Source organism: Ascaphus truei, chromosome 18 (assembly GCF_040206685.1).
Source record: "Ascaphus truei isolate aAscTru1 chromosome 18, aAscTru1.hap1, whole genome shotgun sequence".
NCBI classification, from domain to species: Eukaryota; Metazoa; Chordata; class Amphibia; order Anura; family Ascaphidae; genus Ascaphus; species Ascaphus truei.
Genome location: NC_134500.1, coordinates 30,545,243 through 30,570,701, shown reverse-complemented (window position 1 = coordinate 30,570,701; position 25,459 = coordinate 30,545,243). Strand labels below are relative to the sequence as shown.

The following is a 25,459-nucleotide window of genomic DNA, read 5'->3' as shown; positions in this document are numbered from 1 at the left end:
AAAACATAAGCTTCCTATAATCGCTCCCTATAACTCCTCCTTATATGGGATAAACCGGCAGACCCCCCCTGTTGGCGGCCCTGCACCCACCCACCCAGTCAGTCAGACACCCACCCACCCAGTCACGCACCCAGTCAGTCAGACACCCACCCACCCAGTCACGCACCCAGTCAGTCAGACACCCAGGCAGGCAGTCGCCTGTCTTTTGATGAAAATATAAAAATAAACATATTGCATTGTAATGTTTTTTTCCGTATTATAATAATAAGAAAACAGTTAAGTAAAAGTTGCGCGCTAAAAAATATGCTTTCGTGGTAGGTGCCGGGTGTGGGGGGGGGGGGGGCGGCAGGGGCCTGCTCCTTTCATTTGTCTTGGGCCCCATGATTTCTGTTGGCAGCCCTACCGCCTATTACCCCACATAACCCTCCCTATAACTCCTATTACCCCATATAACCCCTCCCTATAATGCCATCTATTACCCCATATAACCCCTCCCTATAATGCCATCTATTACCCCATATAACCCCTCCTATTACTCCATATAACCCATCCCCTATAACTCCTCCTATTACCCCATATAACCCCCCTATAACTCCTCCTATTACCCCATATAACCCCCCTATAACTCCTCCTATTACCCCATATAACCGCTCCCTATAACTCCTCCTATTACCCCATATAACCCCCCTATAACTCCTCCTATTACCCCATATAACCGCTCCCTATAACTCCTCCTATTACCCCATATAACCGCTCCCTATAACTCCTCCTATTACCCCATATAACCTCTCCCTATAACTCCTCCTATTACCCCATATAACCTCTCCCTATAACTCCTCCTATTACCCCATATAACCGCTCCCTATAACTCCTATTACCCCATATAACCGCTCCCTATAAATCCTCCTATTACCCCATATAACCGCTCCCTATAACTCCTCCTATTACCCCATATAACCGCTCCCTATAACTCCTCCTATTACCCCATATAACCTCTCCCTATAACTCCTCCTATTACCCCATATAACCTCTCCCTATAACTCCTCCTATTACCCCATATAACCGCTCCCTATAACTCCTCCTATTACCCCATATAACCCCTCCCTATAACTCCTCCTATTACCCCATATAACCTCTCCCTATAACTCCTCCTATTACCCCATATAACCTCTCCCTATAACTCCTCCTATTACCCCATATAACCGCTCCCTATAACTCCTCCTATTACCCCATATAACCTCTCCCTATAACTCCTCCTATTACCCCATATAACCGCTCCCTATAACTCCTCCTATTACCCCATATAACCTCTCCCTATAACTCCTCCTATTACCCCATATAACCCCTCCCTATAACTCCTCCTATTGCCCCATATAACCCCTCCCTATAACTCCTCCTATTACCCCATATATACGCTCCCTATAACTCCTCCTATTACCCCATATAACCCCTCCCTATAACTCCTCCTATTACCCCATATAACCGCTCCCTATAACTCCTCCTATTACCCCATATAACCGCTCCCTATAACTCCTCCTATTACCCCATATAACCCCTCCCTATAACTCCTCCTATTACCCCATATATACGCTCCCTATAACTCCTCCTATTACCCCATATAACCCCTCCCTATAACTCCTCCTATTACCCCATATAACCGCTCCCTATAACTCCTCCTATTACCCCATATAACCTCTCCCTATAACTCCTCCTATTACCCCATATAACCTCTCCCTATAACTCCTCCTATTACCCCATATAACCGCTCCCTATAACTCCTCCTATTACCCCATATAACCGCTCCCTATAACTCCTCCTATTACCCCATATAACCGCTCCCTATAACTCCTCCTATTACCCCATATAACCGCTCCCTATAACTCCTCCTATTACCCCATATAACCTCTCCCTATAACTCCTCCTATTACCCCATATAACCTCTCCCTATAACTCCTCCTATTAGCCCATATAACCGCTCCCTATAACTCCTCCTATTACCCCATATAACCTCTCCCTATAACTCCTCCTATTACCCCATATAACCTCTCCCTATAACTCCTCCTATTACCCCATATAACCGCTCCCTATAACTCCTCCTATTACCCCATATAACCTCTCCCTATAACTCCTCCTATTACCCCATATAACCGCTCCCTATAACTCCTCCTATTACCCCATATAACCTCTCCCTATAACTCCTCCTATTACCCCATATAACCCCTCCCTATAACTCCTCCTATTGCCCCATATAACCCCTCCCTATAACTCCTCCTATTACCCCATATATACGCTCCCTATAACTCCTCCTATTACCCCATATAACCCCTCCCTATAACTCCTCCTATTACCCCATATAACCGCTCCCTATAACTCCTCCTATTACCCCATATAACCGCTCCCTATAACTCCTCCTATTACCCCATATAACCCCTCCCTATAACTCCTCCTATTACCCCATATAACCTCTCCCTATAACTCCTCCTATTACCCCATATAACCTCTCCCTATAACTCCTCCTATTACCCCATATAACCGCTCCCTATAACTCCTCCTATTACCCCATATAACCTCTCCCTATAACTCCTCCTATTACCCCATATAACCGCTCCCTATAACTCCTCCTATTACCCCATATAACCTCTCCCTATAACTCCTCCTATTACCCCATATAACCCCTCCCTATAACTCCTCCTATTGCCCCATATAACCCCTCCCTATAACTCCTCCTATTACCCCATATATACGCTCCCTATAACTCCTCCTATTACCCCATATAACCTCTCCCTATAACTCCTCCCATTACCCCATATAACCGCTCCCTATAACTCCTGCTTATATTGGTGAGGGTGACACAGTAAGGAATTCAGGACTCTTTTGGATAAACGCGTAATCTATGTACAGGAAAATGCAGGGATCAGAGTGTAAGGCTCCAACCTAGTTCAGGGCATGGACAAGACCCCTTACCTCTATCTAAGGCCGTGTCCATGGTCGATGAGACCATACGGAGGAGTACGCGCGCGGCGATAGACCGTGCATGCGCTAGCGCGAAGAATCGGATACATTGGATTCCGCTGTGCGACGGACGGGTCATGTGTGCAGTTCGCCCAATGAGGGCGAACCAGCTCCGTGATGTCACGGCCACAGCCCACGACACGCCTCCCCGTCGCGCCTACCCAGGCCACAACTCGCTGCAGCTAAAACGCGGGTAACGTCACATGCACGCACGCGGTAGTGAGCGCGAGCTCACCATGGGCCCAACCTAAGCGTTTGGGGGTGGAAGATTGAGTTGAGACATTACTGTTAAAGCAGCATTCAAAGCTGCCGGTTTTAATTTTTTAATTTCCCCTTTAATATGCGCATCAATACAATCCACACAATAAGTAATTGGCTAAGTTGCCGATCGAACCGTTCTCCTGTGATCTAGGGGGTTCACTAAATGGTTGTCAGTGCAGTAGAAGAGGACCAAAGATGCAAAGTTCTGTGGGGAAGATCATGTGACCAAGAAGTTACTAGATACAATTGGTGCACTGCTAGAGAGAGGGCAGGGCTCAAAAAGGGGTGTGCTAGAGCCTGTTTCACAAGAGGAAGGGGATGTGACTTTCTAAATGGTTGCTATGCAAACAAAAAGGGCTTGTTACATTATAACACATTAAAAATGTAATTCAGAGTTTTTTTTTTTTTTAATGCTACAAGTATTTTCTTATAGTACAGAACTGATTTATTTAAAAAAAAAACACACGTAGGGTATTGCTTGGTCTGTAGCTTTAAGGATCCAAATGAATTATATTTCAGGGATTTAACAACCCCAAACATGAGATTGTAATCTTTTTGGCCTATCCTGCAATACACCATTCTCCCCATCAATGCCTTATAGGGGCCCACACATCAAGGCAAGAATCCTATTGTTATAGGGTTTCTGTCTCTTGCCCAAAAAATGGCACCACTTCTGCCCCGAGGGCCACAGCCCAGTGTTTAATGCCAATACTTTCCAAGTGTTTCAGCCAGATTTGAATCCCACAGCCCTCTTGCCTGGTGATCTTGTGCAAGTCATGTTATCTCCCTGTGCCTCAGGCAGTGCCGGATTAAGGCGTGTGCAGGCTGGCCAGGCACTTTCCCGGGGCGCAGGGTTGCCAGGCGACTTCTCCAAAAATACTGGACAGACTGGTGAAAGGTGTGAAGCACTCGAGACACATAAACACCCCATTCCATGCTGTTTCCTCCTCTCCATGTCCCCACCCCCAGGCTCCTGACACCTCATCCTGATTGGCTACGTTACCCAGCAGCTGCCAATCAGGATGGAGGGAGCTGCCCAGCCCCCTGGCAACAGCCCTGCTCTCTCCCTGCTGCTGCTCCGAGTCCCGCGCCCGCTAACTCTGATGCGCAACCTTTTTCTTTAAAGATGGCGCCAGGGTCGGAGTGCACCCTTAGCTTTTGCCGCCTCCTCTTTCAGCGTCCCGTGGCGACACGTTTCCATGACAAGGGGACAGCACGTTGAGGCACTACTTCCTTGGTCCGGTGCCAAAATTAGATGGTGGGGCAGGGAATCATTGGGTGTGTAGAATGTGTCGTACAGGCTGCTGACACTGCCAGCGCTATATACGACGGTAATATGATTATTATACGGCCCATAGACTGGGGATTCCCCACTCACTGGGGGACAGAATAATGGCATTCTTAATAGTTATTTTCCTCTTATTTAGGGCACCCGCTCTGGCAGTAAAAAGAGTTATGGCTTGTGCCACTGAGCCCTGTCACATGCTGGCTGGGTGCTGTCACCTGTGTGACTGTCACATGCAGGACATGTTGCATCAATGAGGAAATGGTGTGACCAATTCATGCCACCTCCAAAATGGCGGCTGTTCCCTTCCATGTCCTTCCCCTTAATAGTCCCTCCGAGTTACAGATTCCCACACACCGCCACCTCCATGATGGCGCCCAGGCCGCGCCGGAACCTGCGCGTCGTCGCGCGAGTGGTGACGCGGTCACGTGCCCGCGCCTGACGCTGCCGCCCCCTTTGTTGGCTCAGGCGACTGGCTCTGCGTCGGTGTCTCCCCGAGACAGGAGCGCGAGGAACCCCGCGCGCGGGGGGGGCGGGGAGGGGAGGCGGGGTTTACCGGGCACCGGGAGTGGAGCTGCGTGTGCGTGAGAAGGACCGGGAGAGACCGGAGCGGGAGCGCGCCCAGGGGAGGGGCCTGAATCCGGTGCACAGTGAGGGAGGAGAGGCCTGGGGGGCCCCTGTATATACAGGCAGATCCCGTGTACAACCTGTATAGGAACTGGGCCCCGTATATACTTTTATATAGGGGGAAATCGCAGAGAGCAAGGCCCATATACAGTGGTGTTTAGAGGCATACCCAGGGAGTAGGACCCCATATACACCCAGTATAGTCGCAAGGCCCTATACACACTTATATAGGGAGGGGGGATCCCAGAGAGTAGGGTCCCATATTCACCCAGTATAGGGGCAGACACACAGAGCAGGACCCTATATACACCTAGTATAGGGGCAGACCTGCAGAGCAGGGCCCCATATACACCCAGTATAGGGGCAGACCTGGAGAGCAGGGCCCCATATACACCCAGTATAGGGGCAGACCCAGAGAGCAGGGCCCTGTATGCACACTTTTATAGGGGAGACCTAGAGAGCAGGGCCCATCTACACATAAGGGGGCGAGTAGGAGAGAAGGGGCCCTTATACACATACGGGGACAGCCCGGAGAGCTGGGTCCGATTTATACATGTAGGGTGGACCCAGAGAGCAGGGCCTCATATACACTTTCAGGGGAAGATCTCTGAGAAAACCATCCCATTTATACTTATATACTGGAGGGGACCCCAGAGAGCAGGACAACCTATACATTTATATAGGAGGCGGCCCAAGTATCTGGACCACATATAGACAAACAGGGTAAGCCAGAGGAATCGACCCTTTATACCGTTTTATACTTGGAGACAGATTAAAGGGCACTTTATACTCTTAGAATCGTTGATGCCTGATAAGGGCAAGTATAGAGATAAGGACTTTTCTGAACACTAATAAGGGCCAAGTGCGAGATACTGTCCATTGACAATATATTAGGATAGGCATAGAGGAGATAGTTGTTCAGATACATAAGGGAGACCCAGAGATAATTATATAGGGACACACAGAAGTGACAGTCATTCTATAAAGCCAGCCACAGAAATGTGCACACAGGGGTAGACACTTAGGGTCCCCTTAAACATTTATAAAGGTAAACTATACATAAAGACATAAGGCACTCGAACATAGGGGCAGGCACCGAGTTAAGGTCTCCCTAAAGACATTTATAAAGTCACACAACAAGTTCATCAAATCCTTCAATCAAACGTAATATCTCCGTCATATACACAGGGACATCGATCAGACCTCCAAGTAATAGAGACCGTGCAGTTCCCCTCCCACCCTTAGACGTAGGATCTCTGAGGTGGTCTTCGCAGCCGTACTGAGGCCTTGACATCACATTAAATAAGGAGAAGGTGGCCGAGACAAGGCAGGGGAAGCAACCCTGAGAAGACAGGATGAGAATTAACACAAGAGACTCTTTGTAAAAAAAAAAAAAAGTGTGAGAGAGTTGATCTGTGCACGGAGAGAGCATCCCTTATCTCCCAATTCTTGCATCACAACTCGGTCCTTCTGTTGTCTCTTCCTCCTCTGTCACATTTACCTTCTGCGTTATCTACCCGGGCCCAAGACTTGGGGGAACCCTCCTGTAGCTCAGAACAGGACTTGGTCAGTGTTTTTTTTTCCCTGGCCCCCTGTCCTCTTCCAAACCGGGATCATGGACTCGGACGAGGGATACAACTATGAGTTTGACGAGGATGAAGAGTGCAGCGAGGACAGTGCGGCCGATGAGCCTGAAGATGAGCTGGAGCTGGGGGAGGTGGAGCTGGTCGAGGCTGGGCTGGGTGGATCGGAGAGGGCCGGGCTGTGTGGGGAAGGAGGGGGAAGTGCCCTGGGGCCCGGCCCTGGTGGGGAGGAGGATGAAGATTACCGATATGAGGTGCTCACCGCAGAGCAGATACTGCAGCACATGGTGGAATGCATCCGAGAGGTCAACGAAGTTATCCAGGTATCTGCTCTACAAGAGGTTGGGGATCTGAACGAGGCCTGGGACAGATAATGGGGGTAGAAAACCAGTATGACTGGGAGGTGTTAAATATGGGGTAAAATTGTGGATAGCACAGGGCAGGTATGCCAATGTTATGGAAGGGTGGGCTGGAGACAGTTGACATGCTTCATGGCTCAAGGTGAGGTATGTAGGATTGGTCAGTGGGAGTGCTTGGGCCCAGGTGAGGTGTTGGTAGGTTTGGGATGATGGTGTTTAGAGGTCGGTGGCGTCTGTAGTGGTGGGGGATATTTCAGGGCGTCCGAGTGGGATAAATCAAATCAGCTTTATTGGCATGACGAAAGAACATTTCAGTATTGCCATACTTAAGTTGTATAGGATTGGAAGATGGTAATTGTAGAGTGTCATTGCTCTGGGTAAGGTGTGTAGGATCAGAAGCATGTGAAGGGTATTTTAGAATTTAGTAAGGTGTCTGGTAGATGTTAGTTGGAAGGTGGCATGGATTTTGGATGAGTTGGTTGGTTTGGCGGTGGGTGATCATTGTGTAGTTTCAACATCTCATGACTATATGGTGTCAAGGTTTCAGACGATCATGCAGGATTAGGATCTGGTGTTGGGTAATGAGTTTATTTTATCGTAGTCCAGAGGTGTGTATGGAATCAGCTGAGGTACGTGCTAATAGAGGAATATGTGGGGTTGAATAACGTGTGTGTTTCTGGAGTTGAAGATCTGTAGCATGGTGAACTGTTTGTTTTCATGTCACTGGATGTCCCATACGTTTCCGATCTACTTTAATGGAGTTGGATAATGTGTGGATAAAGTTGTGAGCTGTTGGATGAGGTGCGTGTAGGATCGGGAGGATGTTAGTTGTAGGGCATTGTGTTGAGATGAGGTTCTGAAGGGCCAGGAGATGTTTGGTCGTGTAAGGTCATGGGCTATTAAACGCCACTTGTTGCCGAATGAGGTGTATGCAGATTAAACTCTGGACCAGAATGGGATGTTTGTAACATTTGATTGGAAGTTAGAGATGAAGCTCCTCACACGTGTGGAGATGTGAATTGGAGTTGAATGAGGTGTAATATGTGAGTGTAATATGTTAAGCTGTTGGAGTGAGATGGTGTGTGAAGGTTTTGGAGTTTCTAGCTGTCTCCTCTCAGACTTGAGATGGAAATCTATAGCAAGTGTTTGATGATAAAGATGTGGTCCCCCCCAACAACTTTCCCACTCTACTACATGAGGGCCGGTACTGGTAGTCAGTTTTATTTTTTTTTTTAAATCTGAGGATCTTGAGTTGATTTTCTCTGATAAGTCTCTTGGACGTCTGCATGGAAAACAGCACAGTGCTGCCTGCTGGTGGGTATGGGAGGGGGAGTAAGTGAGAATGAACAGCAGGGGTTGCCATGCGGACACTTTACTTCAGGCCTTTGTTGATAAAAATAAAATTAACAAGGTGGGTAAATGGTCTCCCACTTTAATTTTAGGTTATTTTGGTGGGAACCGTACTCCTTGATCTCCTAACTCCTGAAGTTTGGAGGGCCTTATGAATGTCCCTCTAATATCTTAGGCGGGTTCCTACACCCTAGTATCTTACTAATGCAGTCATTGCTCTGTCATACTTTCCACCGGGTACATAGAGCTGTCAGTACACACCGTTCAAGGTAAAATAATCCATCCCTAACCCAAAAGGCTTACACTCTAGTTCATGGAGAGAGACTGCTGTCCAACACATTGGGTGTTGATTCCAGAAAGGGCAACTCCGTCCTTCATGCTGGCATCCATGTGTCACAGAGGGCTGCATGGAGACCCCATCAGTTGGATGGGTGGATGGCTCTGTCATTATATCCTGGAAGTTAACCTTCCGTGACGATATCGGTGACACTGCGAGGACAGTGGCGTTTTCAATGAATGATTGACGCCTCCTCTTTTTTTATTTTTATTTTTACACACATATATATATATATATATATATATATATGGGGACATGACAATGGGGAAAGACAGGGTTGCAGACCTGTCTAAGACATGCAAATGAGCATACAGTAATATTTACAGTTGCTATATATATATATATATATATATATATATATATATGTATTTTAAAATATTTTTTATACCCTTTGAACATTTTCATAGTATACAAAAGCCTTGGGCTGGAATTTATACTTGGGTTTCGACTCCTGCTTCTGTAATTAAGTGATCAGTCCGTCCTAGGAACAAAGTGTACTAATGGCAGTGACAGGGTTAAGGGGTCAGTCCCTCTTAGGAACAAAGTGTACTAATGGCAGTGACAGGGTTAAGGGTCAGTCCCTCCTAGGAACAAAGTGTACTAATGGCAGTGACAGGGTTAAGGGGTCAGTCCTTCCTAGGAACAAAGTGTACTAATGGCGGTGACAGGGTTAAGGGGTCAGTCTCTCCTAGGAACAAAGTGTACTAATGGCAGTGACAGGGTTAATAGGTCACATCTGGGTAATTGCCTTGCTTTACCCAAATCTGACATCTATAAATATGTGACAATCATATGTAAAGCCAGTTTGTAAGATTTGGGAGGAATTGATATCACTGTGTGCTGAGCAGGAGTTTGCGCAGGCAAAGCCCCCTCTCTCCTCCATCCATATCTGGGTGGACAACAATCTTGAGTAAAACACTTGATTGACAAATGACTCCCCCCCCCCCCCATAATTTTCTGAGCCTCTTTGCCAGCGAAACATTTTATATAGAGAGTTTAATAACTGCCATGAAATCCCCAACTCTTGACGCCGCCTTCAGCGGTGCGGTTGTGACGGTGTTTACGGGGGTGACATTCACCGTAACGGGAGACCCGTTGCATTCCGCAATGTAGGGTCAATATTTCCACCCCCGTTGTAATTTCCCGCGTATAGCTGAAGAGAATCCGACCGTGTCCCGTTTATAACTTATAGCAAGGGTGCTCAACCCCGGTCCTTAAACCCCCTCCCCCCCCCCATGGGTCAGGCTGTCAGGCTATCCCTGCTTCAGCACAGGTGGCCCAATCCGTCCCTGCGTCTGTACAGGTGGCCACCTGTGCTGAAGCAGGGATATCCTTAAAATCTGACCTGTTGGGGGGGTCTTGATGACTGGAGTTGAGCCTCCCTGCCTTATAGGACAAGCTCTTTATGTGTGACGCGCTGGCTTAATCACGTTCCTCTTTGCTGGCGTCAGTCCCATCAACGCCCGCCGGGATGTTCTCATCCCTTGTATCCTGACTTAATCTGCATTGAGACGCCGGCTTCTATAGAAGTAGGACACTGGCCACAATTATCAGCTGGCCTTTCTGCCTGGTGCACGGGCCAGCGTGCCACGGCTTTTAGGCTGGTCACACACGGGTTACCGACCACCGTCTCGCTCCTCTAAAAGTATCGAAAAGAACATTCATTGGAAATCCAGTTTCATGGTTATTTCTGTATGTTAGGGATTGCCCCCCTATGGACGATCAATATATTGTTAAGCCGGATAGGAACTGGGGAGCGCCCATCCAATTTTCAGCTCCGGGGGGTTCCCCCTTGTTTCTCCAGGTACCCGTGAACGTAGCGGTATTACTTCCGGGCTTCTCCAGGGGATTTCAATTGTTGTCCAATAGGAAGCCGGGACGGGTGAGCTTGTGGCGTCCTATTGGCCCATGGAACCCGGAGGAAGATTTTAAGCCGTTAAGTATCTCGGGAATTGCAGGTTCCCCGGGGCCGAAACAATGTGGTTCATGTCCGGAGGTCTTCCCCGTGCCAACCCCGTTATATAAAACAACCCGGAGGTCTCCCCGTGCCAACCCCGTTATATAAAACAACCCGGAGGTCTCCCCGTGCCAACCCCGTTATATAAAACAACCCGGGGGTCTTCCCCGTGCCAACCCCGTTATATAAAACAACCCGGAGGTCTCCCCGTGCCAACCCCGTTATATAAAACAAATATTAACTGGGCTTATTGCTATAGCGGGTCTCCCATAGATTCACTTATTTCTGTAGCAGATCACCCGTAGAGTGACTTCTTCATTTATTGCTATAGCAGGTCACCCGTAGAGTGACTTCTTCATTTATTGCTATAGCAGGTCACCCGTAGAGTCACTTATTGCTATAGAAAGTCACCCGTAGAGTCACTTATTTCTATAATAGGTCACCCATAGTCACATATTCCTGTAATAGTTTACCCGTAGAGTCACTATTGCTATAGAAAGTCACACGTAGAGTCACTTATTGCTATAGCGGGTCACACGTACAGTCACTTGTTGCTATAGCAGGTCACCCGTAGAGTCACTTATTGCTATAGCAGGTCACCTGTAGAGTCACTTATTGCTATAGCAGGTCACCTGTAGAGTCACTTATTGCTATAGCAGGTCACCCGTAGAGTCACTTATTGCTATAGCGGGTCACACGTAGAGTCACTTATTGCTATAGCGGGTAACCTGTAGAGTCACTTATTGCTATAGCGGGTCACCTGTAGAGTCACTTATTGCTATAGCAGGTCACCTGTAGAGTCACTTATTGCTATAGCAGGTCACCTGTAGAGTCACTTATTGCTATAGCAGGTCACCTGTAGAGTCACTTATTGCTATTGCATGTCACCTGTAGAGTCACCTATTGCTATAGCAGGTCACCTGTAGAGTCACTTATTGCTATAGCAGGTCACACGTAGAGTCACTTATTGCTATAGCAGGTCACCCGTAGAGTCACTTATTGCTATAGCAGGTCGCACGTAGAGTCACTTATTGCTATAGCGAGTCACCTGTAGAGTCACTTATTGCTATAGCGGGTCACCTGTAGAGTCACTTATTGCTGTAGCGGGTCACCTGTAGAGTCACTTATTGCTATAGCGGGTCACCTGTAGAGTCACTTATTGCTATAGCAGGTCACCTGTAGAGTCACTTATTGCTATAGCAGGTCACCTGTAGAGTCACTTATTGCTATAGCAGGTCACCCGTAGAGTCACTTATTTCTATAGCAGGTCACCCGTAGAGTCACTTATTGCTATAGTGGGTCACCTGTAGAGTCACTTATTGCTATAGCGGGTCACCTGTAGAGTCACTTATTGCTATATCGGGTCACCTGTAGAGTCACTTATTGCTATATCGGGTCACCTGTAGAGTCACTTATTGTTATAGCGGGTCACCTGTAGAGTCACTTATTGCTATAGCGGGTCACACGTAGAGTCACGTATTGCTATAGCAGGTCACCCGTAGAGTCACTTATTGCTATAGCAGGTCACACGTAGAGTCACTTATTGCTATAGCAGGTCACCTGTAGAGTCACTTATTGCTATAGCAGGTCACCCGTAGAGTCACTTATTGCTATAGCAGGTCACACGTAGAGTCACTTATTGCTATAGCAGGTCACACGTAGAGTCACTTATTGCTATAGCAGGTCACCCGTAGAGTCACTTATTGCTATAGCAGGTCACCTGTAGAGTCACTTATTGCTATAGCAGGTCACCTGTAGAGTCACTTATTGCTATAGCAGGTCACCCGTAGAGTCACTTATTTCTATAGCAGGTCACCCGTAGAGTCACTTATTGCTATAGCAGGTCACACATAGAGTCACTTATTGCTATAGCAGGTCACCTGTAGAGTCACTTATTGCTATAGCGGGTCACCTGTAGACTCACATTGCTATAGCGGGTCACCTGTAGAGTCAGTTATTGCTATATCGGGTCACCTGTAGAGTCACTTATTGCTATATCGGGTCACCTGTAGAGTCACTTATTGCTATAGCGGGTCACCTGTAGAGTCACTTATTGCTATAGCGGGTCACCTGTAGAGTCACTTATTGCTATAGCGGGTCACACGTAGAGTCACGTATTGCTATAGCAGGTCACACGTAGAGTCAGTTATTGCTATAGCAGGTCACACGTAGAGTCACTTATTGCTATAGCAGGTCACCTGTAGAGTCACTTATTGCTATAGCAGGTCACCCGTAGAGTCACTTATTGCTATAGCAGGTCACACGTAGAGTCACTTATTGCTATAGCAGGTCACACGTAGAGTCACTTATTGCTATAGCAGGTCACACGTAGAGTCACTTATTGCTATAGGTCATCACACGTCCCCCCCTGAAATTGAAATATACATTGGACGTCTCTGTCCTTTGGAGTGGTCACTGTCACATAATGTTACATGGAGGGGGGCTGGGGCCTTGGGACCTGTCCCTCTTACAGCCCTGACACCGGGACAGACTGAAGAGTATCATGCCCCATATAGATTGCCTCTCCCATTGTAGGGTGACACAGATCGCCGAGACCTATGGCACAGGCAGTCTGTCCCTCCCACCGCAGGGTGACCGTGACACATCCTGTCTGATCACATGATCACCATCACAGCGATAGCTTCCCCCACATTGATATCTTGCTCGGCACCTCCCCCCCCAGCCTTTGCCAGAACAGTTTCAGCATGATACTGCACGTGTTTTATATACAATACCATCGTACAGACCGCGCCCCCCCCCCCCCCCCTGTGTCTGTAATCCGAATGACCCAAACGCTTCCCATGCCTGAGAGTAATTGGTGTGTGTGGGGGGGGGGGGAGAAATGGGGGCCGCTCAAGTTACCTCCCTGTAGAGCGGAGCTGCCTCTGGCCGTGTCGGGTGTCGGCATTCTGTACACCGCGTGCCCTCCGCTCAGTTCTCGCCGTCCATCCGAAACCCGAGAGTCTGCGGGGGGAGACCCAGATATCCCTGTGGTAAGGGCGTCTGACCGGCCTCCTCCGTGGTGAGACCAAGCAGGAGCCGGCTATCGGCCAGCGTCTGTGCCGTCAACCACTCATTACCACTGGGCACTGCGGTGGCATTGCTGTGCCCTCTGGGTTAAGAGGAGTAGCTGTAGTTGGGTTGCCGTTCCCCGTGACATTCAAATGGTTAAAACATGGCTGCCCTAATGTCACTCCCCCCCACCTTTCTCTCCACCCCATAAGCCTATGAATGTCCCAGTGTGTATGGGCAGCGTGACCCGTAGCCGTGTGTACGGGCAGCGTGACCCGTAGCCGTGTGTACGGGCAGCGTGACCCGTAGCCGTGTGTATGTGCAGCGTGACCCGTAGCCGTGTGTACGGGCAGCGTGACCCGTAGCCGTGTGTATGTGCAGCGTGACCCGTAGCCGTGTGTATGTGCAGCGTGACCCGTAGCCGTGTGTATGTGCAGCGTGACCCGTAGCCGTGTGTATGTGCAGCGTGACCCGTAGCCGTGTGTATGTGCAGCGTGACCCGTAGCCGTGTGTATGTGCAGCGTGACCCGTAGCCGTGTGTATGTGCAGCGTGACCCGTAGCCGTGTGTATGTGCAGCGTGATCCGTAGCCGTGTGTATGTGCAGCGTGACCCGGAGCCGTGTGTATGTGCAGCGTGACCCGAAGCCGTGTGTACGGGCAGCGTGACCCGGAGCCATGTGTACGGGCAGCGTGACCAGTAGCCGTGTGTACGGGCAGCGTGACCCGTAGCCGTGTGTATGTGCAGCGTGATCCGTAGCCGTGTGTATGTGCAGCGTGACCCGGAGCCGTGTGTACGGGCAGCGTGACCCGGAGCCGTGTGTATGTGCAGCGTGACCCGTAGCCGGGTGTACGGGCAGCGTGACCCGTAGCCGTGTGTACGGGCAGCGTGACCCGTAGCCGTGTGTACGGGCAGCGTGACCCGTAGCCGTGTGTACGGGCAGCGTGACCCGGAGCCGTGTGTACGGGCAGCGTGACCCGGAGCCGTGTGTACGGGCAGCGGGACCCGGAGCCGTGTGTACGGGCAGCGGGACCCGTAGCCGTGTGTACGGGCAGCGTGACCCGTAGCCGTGTGTACGGGCAGCGTGACCCGTAGCCGTGTGTATGTGCCGCGTGACCCGTAGCCGTGTGTACGGGCAGCGCGACCCGTAGCCGTGTGTACGGGCAGCTTGACCCGTAGCCGTGTGTACGGGCAGCTTGACCCGTAGCCGTGTGTACGGGCAGCGTGACCCGTAGCCGTGTGTACGGGCAGCGTGACCCGTAGCCGTGTGTACGGGCAGCGTGACCCGTAGCCGTGTGTATGTGCAGCGTGACCCGTAGCCGTGTGTATGTGCAGCGTGACCCGTAGCCGTGTGTATGTGCAGCGTGACCCGTAGCTGTGTGTATGTGCAGCGTGACCCGTAGCCGTGTGTATGTGCAGCGTGACCCGTAGCCGTGTGTATGTGCAGCGTGATCCGTAGCCGTGTGTATGTGCAGCGTGACCCGGAGCCGTGTGTATGTGCAGCGTGACCCGAAGCCGTGTGTACGGGCAGCGTGACCCGGAGCCGTGTGTACGGGCAGCGTGACCAGTAGCCGTGTGTACGGGCAGCGTGACCCGTAGCCGTGTGTATGTGCAGCGTGATCCGTAGCCGTGTGTATGTGCAGCGTGACCCGTAGCCGTGTGTACGGGCAGCGTGACCCGGAGCCGTGTGTACGGGCAGCGGGACCCGTAGCCGTGTGTACGGGCAGCGGGACCCGTAGCCGTGTGTACGGGCAGCGTGACCCGTAGCCGTGTGTACGGGCAGCGTGACCCGTAGCCGTGTGTATGTGCCGCGTGACCCGTAGCCGTGTGTACGGGCAGCGCGACCCGTAGCCGTGTGTAGGGGCAGCGCGACCCGTAGCCGTGTGTAGGGGCAGCGCGACCCGTAGCCGTGTGTACGGGCAGCGCGACCCGTAGCCGTGTGTTCGGGCAGCGCGACCCGTAGCCGTGTGTACGGGCAGCGCGACCCGTAGCCGTGTGTACGGGCAGCGCGACCCGTAGCCGTGTGTACGGGCAGCGCGACCCGTAGCCGTGTGTACGGGCAGCGTGACCCGGAGCCGTGTGTACGGGCAGCGTGACCCGGAGCCGTGTGTACGGGCAGCGTGACCCGTAGCCGTGTGTACGGGCAGCGTGACCCGTAGCCGTGTGTACGGGCAGCGTGACCCGTAGCCGTGTGTATGTGCCGCGTGACCCGTAGCCGTGTGTACGGGCAGCGCGACCCGTAGCCGTGTGTAGGGGCAGCGCGACCCGTAGCCGTGTGTAGGGGCAGCGCGACCCGTAGCCGTGTGTACGGGCAGCGCGACCCGTAGCCGTGTGTTCGGGCAGCGCGACCCGTAGCCGTGTGTACGGGCAGCGCGACCCGTAGCCGTGTGTACGGGCAGCGCGACCCGTAGCCGTGTGTACGGGCAGCGCGACCCGTAGCCGTGTGTACGGGCAGCGTGACCCGGAGCCGTGTGTACGGGCAGCGTGACCCGGAGCCGTGTGTACGGGCAGCGTGACCCGGAGCCGTGTGTACGGGCAGCGTGACCCGGAGCCGTGTGTACGGGCAGCGTGACCCGGAGCCGTGTGTACGGGCAGCGTGACCCGGAGCCGTGTGTACGGGCAGCGTGACCCGGAGCCGTGTGTACGGGCAGCGTGACCCGGAGCCGTGTGTACGGGCAGCGTGACCCGGAGCCGTGTGTACGGGCAGCGCGACCCGGAGCCGTGTGTACGGGCAGCGCGACCCGGAGCCGTGTGTACGGGCAGCGCGACCCGGAGCCGTGTGTACGGGCAGCGCGACCCGGAGCCGTGTGTACGGGCAGCGCGACCCGGAGCCGTGTGTACGGGCAGCGCGACCCGGAGCCGTGTGTACGGGCAGTGCGACCCGGAGCCGTGTGTACGGGCAGCGCGACCCGGAGCCGTGTGTACGGGCAGCGCGACCCGTAGCCGTGTGTACGTGCAGCGCGACCCGTAGCCGTGTGTACGGGCAGCGCGACCCGTAGCCGTGTGTACGGGCAGCGTGACCCGTAGCCGTGTGTACGTGCCGCGTGACCCGTAGCCGTGTGTACGTGCCGCGTGACCCGTAGCCGTGTGTACGGGCAGCTTGACCCGTAGCCGTGTGTACGGGCAGCTTGACCCGTAGCCGTGTGTACGGGCAGCTTGACCCGTAGCCGTGTGTACGGGCAGCTTGACCCGTAGCCGTGTGTACGGGCAGCTTGACCCGTAGCCGTGTGTACTTATGCTCATGGCTATCTGCACAGGCTGTTTGTACCGATAAGCGTGGCCTGCCGGCTGTGTGCTTTCTCATATATATTGGTATATATGTCCCGTTTATTGGTTTAACGATCCTGACAAAGAAACAAATAGATAGTGTTAATGCTCAACAAAGTGCAGAGGAAAAAAGGACACACACTCTGCCTCTCTCTCTCTGCCTCCCTCTCTCTGCCTCTGCCTCTCTCTGCCTCTGCCCCTCTCTCTCTCTCTCTCTCTCGCTCTCTCTGCCTCTCTCTCGCTCTCTCTGCCTCTCTCTCGCTCTCTCTGCCTCTCTCTGCTCTCTCTCGCTCTCTCTGCCTCTCTCTCGCTCTCTCTGCCTCTCTCTCGCTCTCTCTGCCTCTCTCTCGCGCTCTCTGCCTCTCTCTCGCGCTCTCTGCCCTCCTCTCTCGCGCTCTCTGCCTCTCTCTCGCTCTCTCTGCCTCTCTCCGCTCTCTCTGCTCTCTCTCGCTCTCTCTGCCCTCTCTCTCGCTCTCATCTGCCTCTCTCTCGCTCTCTCTGCCTCTCTCTCGCTCTCTCTCGCTCTCTCTCGCTCTCTCTCGCTCTCTCTGCCTCTCTCTCTCTCTCTGCCTTTCTCTCTCTCTCTTGCCTTTCTCTCTGCCTCTCTCTCTGCCTCTCTCTCTCTGTGCCTCTCTCTGCGCCTCTCTCTCTGCGCCTCTCTCTCTGCGCCTCTCTCTCTGCGCCTCTCTCTCTGCGCCTCTCTCTCTGGCCTCTCTCTCTGCGCCTCTCTCTCTGCGGCCTCTCTCTGCGCCTCTCTCTCTCTCTCTCTCTCTCTGGCCTCTCTCTGCCTCTCTCTCTCTCTGCCTCTCTCTCTCTCTTTGCCTCTCTCTTTCTCTCTTTGCCTCTCTCTCTCTCTCTATTTGCCTCTCTCTCTCTCTATTTGCCTCTCTCTCTCTCTATTTGCCTCTCTCTCTCTCTATTTGCCTCTCTCTCTCTCTATTTGCTCTCTCTCTCTCTATTTGCCTCTCTCTCCTCTCTCTATTTGCCTCTCTCTCCTCTTTATTTGCCTCTCTCTCTCTCTTTGACTCTCTCTCTTTGACTCTTTCTCTCTCTCCTGGACTCTCTCTCTCTATCTGCCTCTCTCTCTGCCTCTCTCTCTCTCTCTTTGCCTCTCTCTCTCCTGCCCCTCTCTCTCTCTGCCTCTCTCTCTTTGCCCTTCTCTCTCTCTCTTTGCCCCTCTCTCTCATCTTTGCCCCTCTCTCTCTATTTGCCTCTCTCTCTGCGCCTCTCTCTCTTTGCCTCTCTCTCTCTCTCTGCGCCTCTCTCTCTCTTTGCCTCTCTCTCTCTCTTTGCCTCTCTCTCTCTTTGCCTCTCCTCTCTTTGCCTCTCTGCCTCTCTCTGCCTCTCTCTCTGCCTCTGCCCCTCTCTCTCTGCCTCACTCTCTGCCTCTGCCCCTCTCTCTCTGCCTCTCTCTCTCTCTGCCTCTCTCTCTCTCTGCCTCTCTCTCTCTCTACCTCTCTCTCTCTCTCTCTGCCTCTCTCTCTCTCTCTCTGCCTCTCTCTCTCTCTCTGCCTCTCTCTCTCTCTCTGCCTCTCTCTCTCTCTCTGCCTCTCTCTCTCTCTCTGCCTCTCTCTCTCTCTGCCTCTCTCTCTCTCTCCTGCTCTCTCTCTCTCTCTGCCTCTCTCTCTGCCTCTCTCTCTCTGCCTCTCTCTCTCTGCCTCTCTCTCTATCTGCGCTCTCTCTCTGCCTCTCTCTCTCTCTTTGCCTCTCTCTCTCTTTGCCTCTCTGTCTCTCTCTGCCTCTCTCTCTGCCTCTGCCCCTCTCTCTCTGCCTCTCTCTCTCTCTGCCTCTCTCTTCTCTGCCTCTCTCTCTCTCGCTCTGCCCTCTCTCTCTCTCTCTGCCTCTCTCTCTCTCTCTCTGCCCCTCTCTCTCTCTTCTCTCTCTCTCTGCCTCTCTCTCTCTCTCTTTGCCTCTCTCTCTCTCTGCCCCTCTCTCTCTCTCTGCCTCTCTCTCTTTGCCTTCTCTCTCTCTTTGCCCCTCTCTCTCTCTCTTTGCCCCTCTCTCTCTCTTGCCCCTCTCTCCTCTATTTGCCTCTCTCTCTGCGCCTCTCTCTCTTGCTCTCTCTCTCTCTCTGCGCCTCTCTCTCTCTGCGCCTCTCTCTCTCTCTTTGCCCTCTCTCTCTCTCTTTGCCTCTCCTCTCTCTTTGCTCTCTGTCTCTCTCTGCCTCTCTCTCTGCCTCTGCCCCTCTCTCTCTGCCTCTCTCTCTGCCTCTGCCCCTCTCTCTCTGCCTCTCTCTCTCTCTGCCTCTCTCTCTCTCTGCCTCTCTCTCTCTCTACCTCTCTCTCTCTCTCTCTCTGCCTCTCTCTCTCTCTGCCTCTCTCTCTCTCTCTGCCTCTCTCTCTCTCTCTGCCTCTCTCTCTCTCTCTCTCTGCCTCTCTCTCTCTCTGCCTCTCTCTCTCTCTCTGCCTCTCTCTCTGCTCTCTCTCTCTCTCTGCCTCTCTCTCTGCCTCTCTTCTCTCTCTGCCTCTCTCTCTCTCTCTGCCCTCTCTCTCTCTCTCTGCTCTCTCTCTCTCTCTGCCTCTCTCTCTCTGCCTCTCTCTCTGCCTCTCTCTCTATCTGCCTCTCTCTCTGCCTCTCTTCTCTCTCTCTTTGCCTCTCTCTCTCTTTGCCTCTCTGTCTCTCTCTGCCTCTCTCTCTGCCTCTGCCCCTCTCTCTCTGCCTCTCTCTCTGCCTCTCTCTCTCTCTGCCTCTCTCTCTCTCTCTCTGCCTCTCTCTCTCTCTCTGCCTCTCTCTCTCTCTCTCTGCCTCTCTCTCTCTCTCTCTCTCTCTGCCTCTCTCTCTGCCTCTCTCTCTCTCTCTCTCTGCCTCTCTCTCTCTGCCTCTCTCTCTCTGCCTCTCTCTCTCTGCCTCTCTCTCTCTGCTGCTCTCTCTCTCTCTTTGCCTCTCTCTCTCTCTATTTGCCTCTCTCTCTCTCTATTTGACTCTCTCTCTCTCTTTGACTCTCTCTCTCTCTTTGACTCTCTCTCTCTCTTTGACTCTCTCTCTCTCTTTGACTCTCTCTCGCTTTGACTCTCTCTCTCTCCTGGACACACTCTCTCTTCCTCTCTCTCTCTCTTTGCCTCTCTCTCTCTCTGCCCCTCTCTCTCTCTCTGCCCCTCTCTCTCTCTCTGCCCCCTCTCTCTCTCTCTGCCCCTCTCTCTCTCTCTGCCTCTCTCTCTCTCTCTCTCTCTCTCTCTCTGCCTCTCTCTCTTTGCCCTTCTCTCTCTCTCTTTGCCCCTCTCTCTCTCTGCGCCTCTCTCTCTTTGCCTCTCTCTCTGTCTCTGTATCTCTGCCTCTCTCTCTCTCTGCGCCTCTCTCTCTCTCTTTGACCCTCTCTCTCTTTGCCTCTCTCTCTCTTTGCCTCTCTCTCTCTCTTTGCCTCTCTCTCTCTTTGCCTCTCTCTCTCTTTGCCTCTCTGTCTCTCTCTGCCTCTCTGTCTCTCTCTGCCTCTCTGTCTCTCTCTCTGCCTCTCTGTCTCTCTCTCTCTGCCTCTCTGTTTCTCTCTCTGCCTCTCTGTCTCTCTCTTTGCCTCTCTCCTGCCTCTCTCTCTCTCTCTCTCTCTCTCTCTCTCTCTCTGCCTCTCTCTCTCTCTCTGCCTCTCTCTCTCTCTCTCTGCCTCTCTCTCTCTCTCTGCCTCTCTCTCTCTCTCTGCCTCTCTCTCTCTGCCTCTCTCTCTCTGCCTCTCTCTCTCTGCCTCTCTCTCTCTGCCTCTCTCTCTCTCTGCCTCTCTCTCTCTCTCGCCTCTCTCTCTCTCTGCCTCTCTCTCTCTCTGCCTCTCTCTCTCTCTGCCTCTCTCTCTCTCTGCCTCTCTCTCTCTCTGCCTCTCTCTCTGCCTCTCTCTCTCTCTGCCTCTCTCTCTGCCTCTCTATCTGCCTCTCTCTCTGCCTCTCTCTCTGCCTCTCTCTCTCTCTTTGCCTCTCTCTCTCTCTATTTGCCTCTCTCTCTATTTGACTCTCTCTCTCTCTTTGACTCCCTCTCTCTCTTTGCCTCTCTCTCTCTTTGCCTCTCTCTCTCTCTTTGCCTCTCTCTCTCTTTGCCTCTCTCTCTCTGCCTCTCTGTCTCTCTCTGCCTCTCTGTCTCTCTCTGCCTCTCTGTCTCTCTCTCTGCCTCTCTGTCTCTCTCTCTCTCTGCCTCTCTGTTTCTCTCTCTGCCTCTCTGTCTCTCTCTTTGCCTCTCTCTGCCTCTCTCTCTCTCTCTCTCTCTCTCTCTGCCTCTCTCTCTCTCTGCCTCTCTCTCTCTCTCTGCCCCTCTCTCTCTCTCTGCCTCTCTCTCTCTCTCTGCCTCTCTCTCTCTCTCTGCCTCTCTCTCTCTCTCTGCCCTCTCTCTCTCTCTGCCTCTCTCTCTCTCTGCCTCTCTCTCTCTCTGCCTCTCTCTCTGCCTCTCTCTCTGCCTCTCTCTCTGCCTCTCTCTCTGCCTCTCTCTCTGCCTCTCTCTCTGCCTCTCTCTCTCTCTCTTTGCCTCTCTCTCTCTCTATTTGCCTCTCTCTCTATTTGACTCTCTCTCTCTCTTTGACTCTCTCTCTCTCTTTGACTCTCTCTCTCTCTTTGACTCTCTCTCTCTCTTTGACTCTCTCTCTTTGACTCTCTCTCTCTCTCCTGGACACACTCTCTCTTCCTCTCTCTCTCTCTGCCCCTCTCTCTCCTCTCTCTGCCCCTCTCTCTCTCTCTGCCTCTCTCTCTCTCTCTCTGCTCTCTCTCTTTGCCCTTCTCTCTCTCTTTGCCCTTCTCTCTCTCTTTGCCCTCTCTCTCTCTGCGCCTCTCTCTCTTTGCCTCTCTCTCTGTCTCTGTATCTCTGCCTCTCTCTCTCTCTGCGCCTCTCTCTCTCTCTTTGACCCTCTCTCTCTTTGCCTCTCTCTCTCTTTGCCTCTCTCTCTCTCTTTGCCTCTCTCTCTCTTTGCCTCTCTCTCTCTTTGCCTCTCTGTCTCTCTCTGCCTCTCTGTCTCTCTCTGCCTCTCTGTCTCTCTTGCCTCTGTCTCTCTGTCTCTCTCTCTGCCTCTCTGTCTCTCTCTCTGCCTCTCTGTCTCTCTCTCTGCCTCTCTGTCTCTCTCTTTGCCTCTCTCTGCCTCTCTCTCTCTCTCTCTCTCTCTCTCTCTCTCTGCCTCTCTCTCTCTCTCTCTCTCTTTGCCCCTCTCTCTCTCTCTCTGCCCCTCTCTCTCTCTCTCTCTCTCTGCCCCTCTCTCTCTCTCTTTCTCTGCCCCTCTCTCTCTCTTTCTCTGCCCCTCTCTGTCTCTTTCTCTGCCCTCTCTCTCTCTTTCTCTGCCCCTCTCTCTCTCTCTGCCCCCCCCTCTCTCTCTCTCTGCCTCTCTCTCTCTGCCTCTCTCTCTCTGCCCTCTCTCTCTCTGCCTCTCTCTCTGCCTCTCTCTCTCTGCCTCTCTCTCTCTGCCTCTCTCTCTCTGCCTCTCTCTCTCTCTGCCTCTCTCTCTCTCTGCCCCTCTCTCTCTCTCTGCCTCTCTCTCTCTCTCTCTGCCTCTCTCGCTCTCTCTCTGCCTCTCTCTCTCTCTCTCTGCCTCTCTCTCTCTCTCTTTGCCTCTCTCTCTCTCTCTCTCTCTCTCTCTCTCTCTCTCTGCCTCTCTCCTGCCTCTCTCTGCTCTCTCTCTCTCTCTCTGCTCTCTCTCTCTCTCTCTGCCTCTCTCTCTCTCTCTCTCTGACCCCTCTCTCTCTCTCTCTCTCTCTCTGACCCTCTCTCTCTGACCCTCTCTCTCTCTCTCTCTGCTCCTCTCTCTGCCCCTCTCTCTCTCTGCCCCTCTCTCTGCCCCTCTCTCTCTCTCTCTCTGCCCCTCTCTCTCTCTGCCCCTCTCTCTCTCTCTCTGGCCTCTCTCTCTCTCTGCCTCTCTCTCTCTCTGCCTCTCTCTCTCTGCCTCTCTCTCTCTGCCTCTCTCTCTCCCTCTCTCTCTCTCTCTCTGCCTCTCTCTCTCTCTCTCTGCCTCTCTCTCTCTCTGCCCCTCTCTCTCTGCCCCTCTCTCTCTGCCTCTCTCTCTCTCTCTCTGCCTCTCTCTCTCTGCCTCTCTCTCTCTCTGCCCCCTCTCTCTCTCTCTCTGCCTCTCTCTCTCTCTCTCTCTGCCTCTCTCTCTCTGCTTCTCTCTCTCTGCCTCTCTCTCTCTCTCTCTCTCTCTCTCTGCCTCTCTCTCTCTGCCGAATCCCAGGGACCCCGTGGCCGGGATAGGGTGACACGTAAGAACGCACGTGCTGGGTATTTTGACCGTCCTGTTTGTACTTTGTGTCCCCGCAGAATCCGGCCACCATCACCCGAATACATCTCAGCCACTTCAACTGGGACAAGGAGAAGCTGATGGAGAGGTAATAACGTGGGCGTCCCCGTGCAGCGGCAGGGCGTTAAGGGCGTCTTGTGGCGTAGCAGCACTGGTGTACCTGGGCCATAACCCCCCTCCCCCACGCTGTCCCCGCAGGTATTTCGATGGGAACTTGGAAAAGCTGTTTTCCGAGTGCCACGTTATTAATCCCAGCAAGAAGTCACGGACACGGCAGATGAACACGCGTTCGTCGGCCCAGGACATGCCCTGCCAGATCTGCTACTTAAACTACCCCAACTCGGTGAGTGTCCACTGTGCCACGGTCACCCTGCGGTGTGAGGTCCGCGGGGCCACGGTCACCCTGCGGTGTGAGGGACATGGGTCCGCTGTACCATCGCCACCCTGCGGTGTGAGGGCCACGGTCACCCTGCGGTGTGAGGTCCGCGGGGCCACGGTCACGCTGCGGTGTGAGGGTCTGCGGGGCCACGGTCACCCTGCGGTGTGAGGGCCACGGTCACCCTGCGGTGTGAGGGCCACGGTCACCCTGCGGTGTGGTGCAGGGTCCGCGGGCCACGGTCACCCTGCGGTGTGAGGTCCGCTGTACCATCGTCACCCTGCGGTGTGAGGGACACGGGTCCGCTGTACCATCGTCACCCTGCGGTGTGAGGGACACGGGTCCGCTGTACCATCGTCACCCTGCAGTGTGAGGGACACGGGTCCGCTGTACCATCGTCACCCTGCGGTGTGAGGGACACGGTCCGCTGTACCATCGTCACCCTGCGGTGTGGGGGACACAGGTCCGCTGTACCATCGTCACCCTGCGGTGTGAGGGACACGGGTCCGCTGTACCATCGTCACCCTGCGGTGTGAGGGACACGGGTCCGCTGTACCATCGTCACCCTGCGGTGTGAGGGACACAGGTCCGCTGTAGCATCGTCACCCTGCGGTGTGAGGGACACAGGTCCGCTGTACCATCGTCACCCTGCGGTGTTTGTGTTTTGGCAATGGACACGGGTCCGCTGTACCATCGTCACCCTGCGGTGTGAGGGACACGGGTCCGCTGTACCATCGTCACCCTGCGGTGTGAGGGACACGGGTCCGCTGTACCATCGTCACCCTGCGGTGTGAGGGACACGGGTCCGCTGTACCATCGTCACTCTGCGGTGTGAGGGACACAGGTCCGCTGTAGCATCGTCACCCTGCGGTGTGAGGACACGGGTCCGCTGTACCATCGTCACCCTGCGGTGTGAGGGACACGGGTCCGCTGTACCATCGTCACCCTGCGGTGTGAGGGACACGGGTCCGCTGTACCATCGTCACCCTGCGGTGTGAGGGGCACGGGTCCGCTGTACCATCGTCACCCTGCGGTGTGAGGGACACGGGTCCGCTGTAGCATCGTCACCCTGCGGTGTGAGGGACACGGGTCCGCTGGTACACGGTAACGTTGCGGTGTGAGGGACACGGGTCCGCTGTGCCACGGTCACCCTGTGGTCTGAGGTCCGCGTGGCCACGGTCGCCCTGCGGTGTGAGGGACACAAAGCCACGGTCACCCTGCGGTGTGAGGGACGCGGGTCCGCGGGGCCACGGTCACCGTGCTGTGTGAGGGACACGGGTCCGCTGTGCCATCGTCTCCCTGCGGTTTTAGGGACACGGGTGCCTTGGTACACGGTCACCCTGCGGTGTGAGGGCACGTGTTCGCTGGGACACGGTCACCCTGCGGTGTGAGGGCACGTGTTCGCTGGGACACGGTCACCCTGCAGTGTGAGGGCACGTGTTCGCTGGGACACGGTCACCCTGCGGTGTGAGGGCACGTGTTCGCTGGGACACGGTCACCCTGCGGTGTGAGGGCACGTGTTCGCTGGGACACGGTCACCCTGCGGTGTGAGGGCACGTGTTCGCTGGACACGGTCCACCCTGCGGTGTGAGGGCACGTGTTCGCTGGGACACGGTCCACCCTGCAGTGTGAGGGCACGTGTTCGCTGGGACACGGTCACCCTGCGGTGTGAGGGCACGTGTTCGCTGGGACACGGTCACCCTGCGGTGTGAGGGCACGTGTTCGCTGGGACACGGTCACCCTGCGGTGTGAGGGCACGTGTTCGCTGGGACACGGTCTCCCTGCAGTGTGAGGGCACGTGTTCGCTGGGACACGGTCACCCTGCGGTGTGAGGGCACGTGTTCGCTG

General features: G+C 53.5%; 1 protein-coding gene across 1 annotated transcript in view; it reads left to right on the top strand.

Moving 5' to 3' along the window:
- The first annotated feature begins 5,029 nt into the window (after positions 1–5,029).
- ARIH1 (ariadne RBR E3 ubiquitin protein ligase 1) overlaps positions 5,030–25,459 on the top strand; it is a 62,032-nt gene continuing 41,602 nt past the window's right edge. Inside the window, 3 exon segments of the mRNA XM_075576030.1 lie at positions 5,030–7,091; positions 23,256–23,323; positions 23,434–23,578. Coding sequence (XP_075432145.1) covers positions 6,801–7,091; positions 23,256–23,323; positions 23,434–23,578 — 504 coding nt within the window. The 5' untranslated portion in view covers positions 5,030–6,800.